Source organism: Ursus maritimus, unplaced genomic scaffold (assembly GCF_017311325.1).
Source record: "Ursus maritimus isolate PB19 unplaced genomic scaffold, ASM1731132v1 scaffold_8, whole genome shotgun sequence".
In the NCBI taxonomy this organism is placed as follows: Eukaryota; Metazoa; Chordata; class Mammalia; order Carnivora; family Ursidae; genus Ursus; species Ursus maritimus.
Genome location: NW_024426996.1, coordinates 75862019 through 75874124, shown reverse-complemented (window position 1 = coordinate 75874124; position 12106 = coordinate 75862019). Strand labels below are relative to the sequence as shown.

At 47.0% G+C, this 12106-nt stretch overlaps 1 protein-coding gene across 1 annotated transcript in view; it reads left to right on the top strand.

Moving 5' to 3' along the window:
• The window catches only part of LYAR (Ly1 antibody reactive), a 20819-nt gene extending 11463 nt beyond the window's left edge, over positions 1–9356 (top strand). The window contains exons 4-9 of the mRNA XM_040625183.1: positions 1363–1470; positions 1585–1668; positions 4927–5353; positions 5680–5766; positions 8319–8404; positions 8875–9356. Of these exons, the coding sequence (XP_040481117.1) occupies positions 1363–1470; positions 1585–1668; positions 4927–5353; positions 5680–5766; positions 8319–8404; positions 8875–9009 (927 nt within the window). The 3' untranslated portion in view covers positions 9010–9356. The remainder of the gene's footprint in view (positions 1–1362; positions 1471–1584; positions 1669–4926; positions 5354–5679; positions 5767–8318; positions 8405–8874) is intronic.
• The last annotated feature ends 2750 nt before the right edge of the window (positions 9357–12106 follow it).

The following is a 12106-nucleotide window of genomic DNA, read 5'->3' as shown; positions in this document are numbered from 1 at the left end:
TGACTGGCGTAAGGTGGTATCTCAGTGTGGTTTTGATTTGAATTTCCCTAATGGCTAATGATTTTGAACATTTTGTCATGTGTCTGTTAGCCATTTTTATGTCTTCATTGGAAAAGTGTCTGTTCATAACTTCTGCCCATTTTTTGATTTGTTTATTTGTTTCTTGTGTACTGAGTTTGAGAAGTTCTTTGTAGATCTTGGATACCAGTCTTTTATCTGTAGTGTCATTTGCAAATATCTTCTCCCATTCTGTGGGCTGCCTCTTAGTTTTTTTGACTGTTTCCTTGGCTGTGCAGAAGCTTTTTATCTTGATGAAGTCCCACAAGTTCATTTTTTCCTTTGTTTCTCTTGCCTTTGGAGATGTGTCATGAAAAAAGTTGCTGTGGCTGATGTCAAAGAGGTTGCTGCCTATGTTCTCCTCTAGGATTTTGATGGATTCCTGTGTCACATCGAGGTCTTTCATCCATTTGGAGTTTATCTTTGTGTATGGTGTGAGAGAGTGGTCAAGTTTCATTCTTTTGCATGTAGCTGTCCAATTTTCCCAGCACCATTTATTGAAGAGACTGTCTTTTTTCCACTGGATGTTTTTTCCCACTTTGTCAAAGATTAGTTGCCCAAAGAGCCGACGGTCCATTTCTGGGTTCTCTATTAATATTGTCTTTCAACCCACAAACATGGTGTCTTTCCATTTCTTTGTGTCTTCTTTTATTTATTTTTAAAACCATCTTTTTTTTTTTTAAGTTTTATTTATTTAAGTAATCTGTACATCCAACGTGGGGCTTGAACTCACAACCTTAAAATCGAGAATCACACACTCCTCCAACTGAGCCAGCCGGGAACCCCTATTTGTGTCTTCTTTAAATTCTTTCGATAATGTTTACAGTTTTCAGCATATAAGTTTTCCCCCTCCTTAATGACTAAGTTTATTTCTAAGTATTTCATTCTTTTTGATGCTATTGTAAATGAAATTGTTTTCTTAATTTCCTTCTCAAAGGGTTTGTTCGTGTATAGAAATCTAGAATCTAATTTTCAAGTGTGGATTTTGCATCCTGTGACTGCTAAATTTATTGGTTCTGTTGGGATTTTTTTGTGGGATCTTCAGGGTGTTCTACCTGTAAGACGAAATCATTTATGAACAGAGATGATTTTACTTCTTTCTAACTTAGATGCCTTTATTTCTTTTTCTTGCCTAATTACTCTGGCGAGGACTTCTACTGTGGTGAATTTGTAAGCATACACATTAATATAAAATCTAGCCTTGAAATGAGAAGCCTCTAGCCGTGAAAGCCATTTGACTTTAATGAAAGTTGTTAATGAAATGCCAGTTGTTAATTATTTTTGTTTTATCTTCCATTTTTGTAGAAAATTAATGAGTTAATAAAAAGACCCAACGTCAGCCCCAAAGTGAGAGAACTTTTAGAGCAAATTAGTGGTTTTGACAACGTTCCCAGGAAAAAGGCAAAATTTCAGGTATGGATTTGCTGTGCCTTCCCTGCGTGGAGGGGATGTGTGGCCCACTGGTGACTGAGCAAATGTGCACCTGTCAAAATGAACAAGTGGGTTTTCTATTTTCGTTCCTCACAGAACTGGATGAAGAACAGTTTAAAAGTTCATAATGAATTTGTTCTGGAGCAGGTGTGGAATATCTTTGCTGAAGCTTCCAGTAATGTAAGTCAGATCAAATTTTAGATTTGCAGTGTGGCAAAAGTGATTAGTAATAATGAAATGGGAATGCTTTTTTTTTGGAGGTCAAGACAGCCTTCTTTTTCAGAGAGCCTCTTTGTGCCTTCATTTATGGGAAAGAATAAACTGAATGCACTGCAGAGAAGATTTCCTTATTGTGCAGAGAAAGGTATTTAATCCCAATGTTTGATAATGGTACCAGCGAACAGGAGACAATATGGTTAGAAAACAGACAGTGGGATGTACTGGAAAGAGCAGGAGCTTTGGGCGTCTGACAGACCTGGTTTGAATCCCTGCTGTGCTATTGGCCAAATGTTTGATCTTGGGCACTTTATTTAACCTCTCTGAGCCTCAGTTTCCTTGTTTTAAAGAAAAGTGGATAGCCCTATTCATGCATTTACTCAGTTTGGTGAGCCCCCGATCTGTGCCAGGCCCTGAACAAAAAATGTAAAATATGTCAGGGGGTGATAGTGCCATGAAGAGAATAAACCGTGAGGGCATAGGAGTGACTAGGGGTTCTTTCAGGTGAAGGGTTTACAGAAGGCCCCGTACATGGATTGAAGCAGCTTTCATAGCACTCCTTTCTGTGGGAGCTGGTGTGTAGTGGGCACCTGCTGAGCGTCTGTCCCCTTCCCTCTGCGGAGTGAGAACCCCACTGGAGTAATTCAGGTAGCCACCTGTCAGGTTCGATCTGAGAGACCCCTAAATGTGGACTCCATGCAGAGTCTTGTTTGATATCGTGTGGCCACCTTATTGGTGACATTGCTAATTTAAAATTTTTTTCCCCATTAATTCACCTGTACTTTGCTCCTACTTGGAGCTTATATCCCATTTGGAGACTTATATCATTAGTAGTTTTAAAAACAACAGTGGGCTTTTCTGACCGTATTTTATTCTACTCACATTGCCAGGAGTTGACTACGTACGTAAAATAGTTTGAGCAGCACCTTGGGATAACTGTGAAACTGTCCTGGCATTTGTCCCTCTCAGAACGTTCGGATTGGGCCTTTGGAATGTTAGAAGCAGGCGCGTGCGTGCCATCCTTGCGCGGGGCCTGCTAATCTCTGCATTATCCCAGCGGTAGTACCAGTGCCGCCGAAGCGGGCACTGTCACCAGTCATATAATTAGCATTTCTGTGGCACGTGCTTTTTAAAAGGTAATTTCCGTTATTTTAAGTAAAAAATCAAAGGTTTGAAATTACTTAGTTCACTGCAAAACTTAAAAAAAAAGGGTTTTTCTGATATTCCTTTTGAAACGGACCATATTAAGAATTAAACGAATAAGCTGTGCGCAGCTCGTGGTAGACTGAGCTCTGTAAGACACGGCTGATGGCTGCTTTGCCTCCGCCCTGGGAGCGCCACGGCACACCCCAGCGTGCGTGGCACAAAGCAAACGGCCCTGCGGCCCCATCCGTTCACGCCTCTGCTGTTGATCCCGCCAGCCGGAGTCCCCATGTCCTCGTCTGCGGGGATGCCTGCTCTGCCCCGGCACAGAGCGTGCTTCGTCCCTGTGCGGCAGCTGTAATCAGGCCAGAGTCCTGCTCTCGCAGAGCTGTGTTCAGTGTGGGACAGATGACCGTGTACGTGGGTCCAGGCCAAAAGAGCAGGACAGGGCCTGGGAAGCACAAGGAAGAAATGGAGGGCAGGAAGAGGGGTGCCGAGTGGGAGGGGCTCTGGTAGGAAAGAGGGTCAGTGACGGTGTCACTGAAGAGACCACATTTGAAGAGTTTGGAATGAAGTAGAAAGAAGTTGGGGAATGAGTTTATCCACCTATTACCGAGTGGCTACGAGATGGGGTGACTATCTCCCCCTCTGGGTGCAGAGGGGAGGCATCAGCTGGAGACATGGTCTAAACTGGGCAGAAGGCAGAATGAGGTCTGTGGCTCTCAGTGGTCATAGCAGTGCCTGACTATAAGAGGAATGAAACCATAGGCCAGGAATGAGGCGATTATCCCTGTCTTCCTCCTGAGTCTGTTTCTGAGCTCATTCCCTGCCCGCCCGCCATGTGCCTGGTCTGGCTGATTTCTCTGAGCTGCCGGAGAAACGGCAGCTAGTTAGTTTACCGTTCCTCTCCCGGGGCTGTGCTCTCAGCTAGGGCAGAGCACTGAATGAGGCGTGAGTCAAAGCCAGTCCTTTTTTCGGCTCAATTTGGGGGGTAGGAGCTCCTTCCTTGAGACTCAGTCTCCCAGAGGAAGAAGACTGGAGGTGACCTGGCCTGTCACCTGGCTGGTAACCGATGAAGATGGGACTGGGGCGCAGGTCTCAGGTGAGGAGTCCAGCGGTTCCCGGAGCAGCTCTGTCCAGACGTGTTAGGGCTCACGGCGCAGTTCAGGACATTGCCGGGGTCACGTCTCGAGAAGGGGCTGTTGTAGAGACCGGCGTATGTTTGGAGTCGGTGCAGCGGACAGTGGGACGCGCTCTGCCGGAGTCTGCTCTGGAGTCTGTTCTCGGTCGGAGCTGTGCCGGCTCGAACCCGCAGTGCGGCTAGTGGAGGTTTATCGTCCTCCAGGCTGTGTAGCTCCTTAGCTTCCTCTGCTTCCTCCCCCTCGAGCCTCACACTCTATCCACGTGCCCCTGACGCCCTTCCTCCAAGGGTCACGCTCTGTGCGGAACAATGAGTAGGTGAGGCCTGTCGGGTACAGCAGAGTTCACAGAACCTTCCTATACGCTAAGTGGCTTATTTGAGCACCTTCAGTCTACTCCTTACTGAGCACCGTGAGCTGCGAGGCCCGTGACGCAACTGCCCGTTTTATTCGTACATCAGCTGTGTAAGGTACCTCTTACTCCCTTTCATTGTGTCAGTGAGGAAACGGGTGCGGAGCAGATAAATAACTTGCCCTGAGTCCCCCAGCTAGTAATGAACCGAGCTGGTGCTTGAACCCAGGTCTGCAGATGCGTAGATCCCGTGGTTTCTGCCACACCTAAGTGCTCATCTTCTATCAGAAAGAAAAGTGAAGAGTGAACTAAAATTAAAGATCTAGCTTAAGTGACATAAGGATTCTTCACTTTTCCAGTGGAATGAAAATGTCTGTTAAATGCGGGGTGGAGTGTGGGCTGGGGGAAGTTTTTTCCCATTTGATAATATTTACTGCTACATTTTAGCTCGGGGGGGGGTCAGAGTTATAAAATGGTAAGTAGTAGACATTTTTCTTGGAACAGTTTGCTCAGTAGACAACGTGCAGTGATGTGAACAATGGTCTGGAATGAGTATTTATGTGTCTTTCGGTTTTGCCTTATAATAAGGAAGCAGTCAGTAAGGGTCAAGACCAGCAGCCCCTCGCCCAGGCAGTGAGCCCGCCCCGCACAGAGCTTTCTGCCAAGGTGCCAGCCTCTGAGACAAATGACAGCACAGAAAAGCAAGCAGAGATGAAGAAGAATAAAAGAGAAAGGAAGGAAGAAAGGCAGAAGAATAGGAAAAAAGAGAAGAAAGAACTAAAATTAGAAAACCACCAAGAGAATTCAAAGAATCAGAAGCCAAAGAAGCGCAAAACAGGCCGGGAGGCCGAAGGGGAGGCCCCGGGCTCTGCAGGGAAGAAGAGCCAGACCAAGGCCGGTGAGGCCGAGGGGGCCACTGACAGGGCTGAGGATGGAGCTGGGGCCCGCGCAGGAGACGCCGAGGAGGAGCCCACGAAAGCCCGGCCTGGGAAGAGAAAGCAGAAGCACTTGGAAGGTGTGTGACCAGCATATGCTCTGGGCTTTGTGAAGTAGATCGTAAAGCAGTGAATTGGGGCTGGGTAAAATCTGTTAGACCTCCCCATTTGAACAAGTAAGGCAGAAAGCACAGGCTCTGGGCTCAGGGAAGGCAAGTGAGCACCCCTCAGCCTGCCATGTGCTCCTGTGACGCAGAGGAGAGGCCCATGGTGCTGGGCTGCTTGGGCGGTGGGCAAGGTGATGGAGGTAGGCGGCCTGGCCACGCATGCCTTTCATTAAATGGTAGCTGCTATGATAAATGCAAATCTTTTTTTTTTTTTTTTTTTAATCTTTCTACTTACCTAGATGACGCAGATTCTAAGAAGAAAAAGAGAAAGTTCTCAGGACCTCCTGAGGGCGGAGAACCAGAAAACTGTGAGGCTCCTACAAAAGGTATCCCTGCCGTCATTTGGAGAGGTCTGCGCTCCAGGGTGGGGAAGGGGGAGATGACCTGGGGCCTTCAGGCAGATCTTCCCCTCCAGAGGCGCATGGAAGACGGAAAGCAGGGAGGGTGTGGCTCCTGAGAGCCAGTGAGAGCTCTGTGGGTCACTCTCCAGCGTCTGTATAACTTTAAGGGTAGAACCGTCTGGACTCTATAAATACATGATCTTTGGACCTGAAGATAAACCCAGTATGGCTTTCTGAGACCATGTTCCCTTTCCCTTCTCCCTGCGTCCCTTGACCCTGCCCCTCTTACTCTCCTAGAAGTGCCCACCAGACCTAACTGTTCCCCTCTGGGCTCTGGCTGTTCCCCACGTGTCCTTGCTTGGAACTCCCTCGGCCAGAATGTGTACTTGTCAGAATCTAGTCCCAGACCTTCATCATTCCCCTAAAATGCTGCCTCCTCCACCGAGCTGCTCCTACTTCCTCAGACCCAAAGCATTCCCTGGGGTCCTGCTGATGAGGAAGAGACCCCAGGACTCCAATGAGAATCGAGGCTTTATTAATGGAGGTTCAGTAACTGCCTAAGCTCGGTTAGACCTCGTAGCTTGGAATCCACCCACACCCAACTTGGAACCTATGAGGCTTTTAAAAATTCTTTTTGTTTGTTGAAGACCATAGTAGATTCACATGAGTTGTAAGAAATAAGAGACCTAGGTATCCATGTAACCTTCTCCCAGTTTCCTCCAAGGGTCACACCCTGCATAGCTAAGCATCTCCACCAGGGTGCTGACATCGATAAAGTCAAGAGAGGAAGGCTTCCACCGCCACAGGGAGCCCCACTGTGGGCCCCTGGGTAGCATCCATTTCTCCACTGTCCCACGTGACCCCGGCAATCACCGATCTGTTCACCATTTTTGTAATCTCGTACTTTCAGAAGGTTACCCAACTGGCATCATTTAGTCTGTGAATTTCTGAGATTAACTCTTTTCCCTCGGCCGTATTATCTGGAGATACACATCCAGGTTGCTGCATGAATTGGTAATCCAGTCCTTTGGTGAAGTCCTCCTCCATGGCTTGGATGCATGAACGAGTTTGACCGTTCATCTGTTGGAGGCCGTGTGGGTGGTTTCCAGGCTCTGGCTGCTACGAAGAAAGCTGTCTGCGTTTATGCACAGGTTTTTGTGTGGAACACACATCACTTTTTCTGGAAGAAATGTCCAGGAGCCCAACTGGCTGTGTGGTGTGGTGCTTGCATGCTGAGTTTTTAAAGAAACTGCCAGCATTTTCTGGAGTGGCAGTGTCACCCCAGCAATGTCACACTCCGTTTTCCCACGTCCTGGCCAGGGTTTGGTGGTGGTACTGTTCTTTTTTCCATTCTGATAAGTGTATAGTAATAGCTCGGGGTCATTTTAATTTGTTTATCCCTGAGGATGTTGAACATCTTTTCAGGTACTTATTTGCCATCCGTGTTACCTCTTCATTATAACGTCTGTTCCTGTCTTCTGCCCATTTTCAAATTGGGTTTTCTTTCTTACTGTTAAGATTTGAGAGTTATTTATATATCCAGTCCTAAATACTAATTCTTTGTGGGATACGTGGTTTGTAAGGTGTTTTTTTTCTTTCAGTTTGTAGCTTATCTTTTTCTTTTGTTAACAGAATCTTTTAAAAAATTTTTCCTTTTTTTTTTCCGCTGAGAGAGAGAGTGAGAACACACGTGGGGGAGGGGCAGAGGGAGGGGAAGAGAAAGAATCCCAAGCAGGCTCCACACTCCGTGCAGAGCCCAGCAATGGGTTCGATCTCACGACCCAGAGCCAAAATCAAGAGTCAGACATTCAGCTGACTGAGCAACCCAAACGCCCCCATTAACAGAAGCTTTTATAGGGCAAATTTTTTAGTTTTGATGAAGCCTAATTTGTAGGTCATGCTTTGGTACCAAGTCTGAGAACTTGTTGCTTATTAGCCCTGGATCCCAAAGATTTTTTCCCCGTTTTTTCTAAATGTTTTATATAAGGTGTTATATTTTATTCTTAAGCCCGTGATCCAGTTTGAGTTGATTTTTATATGAAGTATGAGACCTAGTACAAGGTTCACTGTCTTGCCCAACGCTGTGTAATTGTTCCAGCACCATTTGTCGAGAAGGCTCTTTACCTCATTGGATTGCTTTTGTACCTTTGTCAAAAATCAGTTTGGCGGTTTGTGTGGTTCCGTTCTGGGTTCTTAATTCTGTTTCCTTGATCTGTGTCTCTGTCCCTCTGCAAATACCACACAGCCTTGATCACTGGAACTATATCAGAAGTCTTGAAACTGGTAACTTATTCCTCCTGCTTCGTTCTCATAGTGGCGATGGGACTTAGGGTGCCTACCTGACCCGTTCACTCTGAGAGCGAGTCCTGGAAGGGGGGTCAGGCTTGTCGGCCACTGTGGTCGGACAGGTCAGGGACCTGCTCCTCGGTACTGTCAGGGTGGGTTCATTTCCTGAGTGGCAAATAGATGTCCCACAGGTGATTTCTTCATCCCTCTGGCACTACACCGAAACAGAATGTCTATTTTTTATATTGTAGGTAAATTCAACTGGAAGGGAACGATTAAAGCAGTTCTGAAACAGGCCCCAGACAATGAAGTAGCAGTCAAAAAGCTAAGGAAAAAGGTATGGCGCACGCACCCAGGTAGAGAAGCTGGGGAGGGCCCCTTCTTTATTTTGAGATGTACAGTTTTTGGTTTTTGCGTTTTAATCTAAAATTCTACACGTTTGTTTGTATCTCGGTGATTTTCAAGCTGCTCACTAGCTCCTCAGGGCTGACGGGAGGAAATTGGGACGAATCCCATCGTACTTCCCTAGCCAGAACAGTGCCCGTGTTAAACCTGAAAATGACTGTTCTTGGTGTTTCACTCTCTTTTGCTTATTCCAGAGCAGTGGTTTCTTCTGTTTTTGTGTCTAACTCTGTGTCTGTGTGGCACACGCCCAGCAGGGCGCTCCTACGTGTACAGGTGTCGGAATGTCCGCAAGCAGAACACACCTGTGCTGCCAATACCGGGTCCTTCTGGGTTAAAGAAAGAACATTTTAGGTAAATTTTCAGGAGAAATCACCCATCTGATGATTGTTTTTCTTCGTGAAGGTGTTAGCTCAGTATTACGCGGTGACGGATGAACAGCACAAATCTGAAGAGGAGCTCCTCACCATCTTTAACAAGAAAATCAGCAAGAACCCCAGCTTTAAGTTATTAAAGGACAAAGTCAAGCTTTTGAAATGAACATTTTTATATTTAAATCTGAATCCGTTCTGTTGATTTCTTTCACTGCTGTTTATAAAATATGTAATGAATTGTAACAACTCCCAGTTTTGCTTTCCAAAGCTGTATTTTTAAGTTAAGGAAAAAGTCTATTTTTGGTAGACCTTTTATGAGAAAATATATTCTTATCCATAATTTTAAATCTGTGGTGGTGAAAATTATTGTACTTTAAAGAATACTTTTATGGTGGAAAACTTCTAAAAATGTGACAAGTCAAAAAAAAATCCTCCTTTGGTCAGACAAAAAAGTATTTGTTTTAACTAGAGGTTTCGGTGGGTTTGTTGTGTCATTAAAACATGTGAGTTGTAGTATTTTGTCCAGAAATGGTCACGACGGCCTCAGTATTTGGCAGTCCGTGCCTCTCCGGAAGGCCCCCTCTTGAGGGGAGGTTTGTCTGTAACAGTCCGGCCCGTCTGCACTGTGGCCCCGTCCTGCTTCAGCCTGAGACAGACTGTGACCACATACGGGAAATGACTCACTTGAGACGGAGCCCCTGACTTAGTTAGCTGTGTTGCTGTCCCAGGGCTCCGACTAGATGGAAATGCTCTCAGACGTGGTATTCTGAGTCCTGTGTGGTGCTGGAAGAGAGCTGTGTCCTGCCACTTGCTCGCCCCCGAGCTCAACAGCAGCATGTCCCATTCTGATTTGGGGACATGCCACTGTGATGATGGGATTCAGGGGCACTTGTTGGGATGAAGGCTTTGGAATTGGGCTGGGAATTTGGTCCTGGCTTGGTCCTTTAACAGTTAACTTCTCTGAGCCTCCGTTGATTTTCGTCTGAACAATGGGGATACTGAAGGTTCCTCTTGAGCTGTGAGTGAATGAACTAATGTGTGTAAAGTGCACAGCACCGTGCCTGAAACCCAGCAGACGCTCGCTCATGGTTGCTGTGCTACTGTTAGGGTTATCAGTAACAATTTTCCAGCCGTGAGAAGCTTTAGACATTCTGGAAAGCAAAGGAGAAAATGAGGCTTGACCCAGACCACACACTCAATTAGGGACAGAGCAGAGCCCAGCCGTGACTCGTAAGTGCAGTCCAGGAGGCCTTCCTGCTCCACTGTCCTCCCTGTGCACAGTGGGGGCTGTGAACCCACTTACCCCGGTCACAAGTTCAAGTGCAAGCTCCATAGCATTTCAATATCTGTACTGGTTTTTATCTTTTGTCGGTTTTCCCAGGATGCATTTTTTAAAAAGATTTATTTATTTTTTAGAAAGAGTTAGCCTGTGAGCACGGGGTGGGGGTGGAGTGGTGGGGGGGCAGAGGAGGAGGGAGAGAATCTCTGGCAGACTCCCTGCCGAGCAGGGAGCCCAACACAGGGCTCCATGTCACTACCATGAGATCATGAGCTGAGCCAAAAGCAAGAGCTGGACGCTTAACCGACTCAGCCACCCAGGTGCCCCTTTACCAGGATGCACTTCAGGCAGAATTGGGCAAATGTGGCAAAATTAAGTAAAACACATACTTAGGCCATGACATAGTTCTTGTTTCTGTCATCCTGTCTGTTAACCCAGGGTTCTCAAGTTAGAACTTGCTGGGAGCAATGGGGCTGACAGCTGCTCGGGAATGCTAGCAGAGTGCCCCCAGGCACTGGGGCTGGAGGAGGTGGCCTCTCAGTTCCCTCCAGCCCCATGAGGATGAAGAAGAAAGGCCAGCTACGGCAGGTTCTGACGGTCAGTGTCATGGAGCGATGTCTTCAGTGGTGCAGTTGGTGGTGGGAAGGACTCCCCAGGCTTGTAGTTGCGCCTCTGGGTCTGGTGACAAGCACGAACCATAGACCATTCCCGAGGTCCCTGCACACAGACCACCCTTTGGTTTTGGCAGTTGCCTGCCTGACTTGGACTCAAACACAACACTGGAGCCCTGGGGACTTTAGAAGCCGATCTAATGATATTTGTGTCTGGTTTTACAGCTTCGTGTCTAAGTTGAGTGTAAGATTGAATTCTACCACATTCTGCCTATTTCCACACTGGGCTGCTGGGTCTGGCACTCGGGTGTCCCTGAACGTGACAGGGATGCATTTGGACACACCGTGGTTTTCCTATGGGACCCCTTAACTTTGGGGTGTTGCCTGGCATTTGTCAGCTGTGCACACTGCCGTTTTCCATGATGCTGCGGACAAGCAGGATTTGGGAGAAGATGGGCTATATCTTGCACTCCAAAAGATTTAAGATATGTGACTGTCCCAGGCTGGGCCCTCCTTAGTGTCAGGCACACTAGGCACCTTGCAGTCGATGAGGAAATCGGCTCAGCACAGGGAGGCCAAGCAGGACTGAACCCAGGGCTGCCCCTCCCTCTGCACAACTAGTCAGCTCAGCTGGACGTGGGCTGACACAGAAGCCAAAGCACGCAGCAGCTGCTGGCACAGGGACACCGAGGTGGAGAAAGTTTAAAAATAACAAAGTTAATGTGGAGAACCCTGCGTGATTTTCCAAAATCAAACCCTGCCCCTGTGGTGCAGGAAGATGACCCCTCTGAGGAAAGAGGCTTTCAAGGACCCTGCTTCCCAGTCCTCTGTTGAAACCCGCCTCACAGGATGCTTGTGAGAATAAGCTCATAAAAGTCGAGGTCAATAGCATTTTTACAGGCCTGCAGACTTTAATGACTATCTTTGAAAAGCTCTCATCTTTCTAAACATACTATTTCTCTTTCAGAGTTACAACTTGAGCTGCCCGGATCCTATTAAAACAGTTTACTTTGAGGGGCCCCGGGGTGGCTCAGTCGGTTAAGCGTCTGCCTTCGACTCAGGTCCTGATCTCAGGGTCCTGGGATCCAGCGGGGCATCAGGCCCCCTGCTCAGTGGGAAGTCTGCCTGTCCCTCCATATGCCTCTTCCCCACCCCTGCTCATACTCTCTCTCTCAAATAAATAAATAAAATCTTAAAAAAAGAATCTGAGAATCTCACTAGCCTGTAATTACCTCTCTTTTCTAAAATAGATTTCTCGGAATTGGGGGGTGCAGGGAGAAAGCAGCAGTCCTTGATAAGATTGTTGTTTTTTTGGATAGCACTTCTGCAGAGGGAGGCAAGTTTTCAGAGATCGGACGTTCTACCCAATGCGT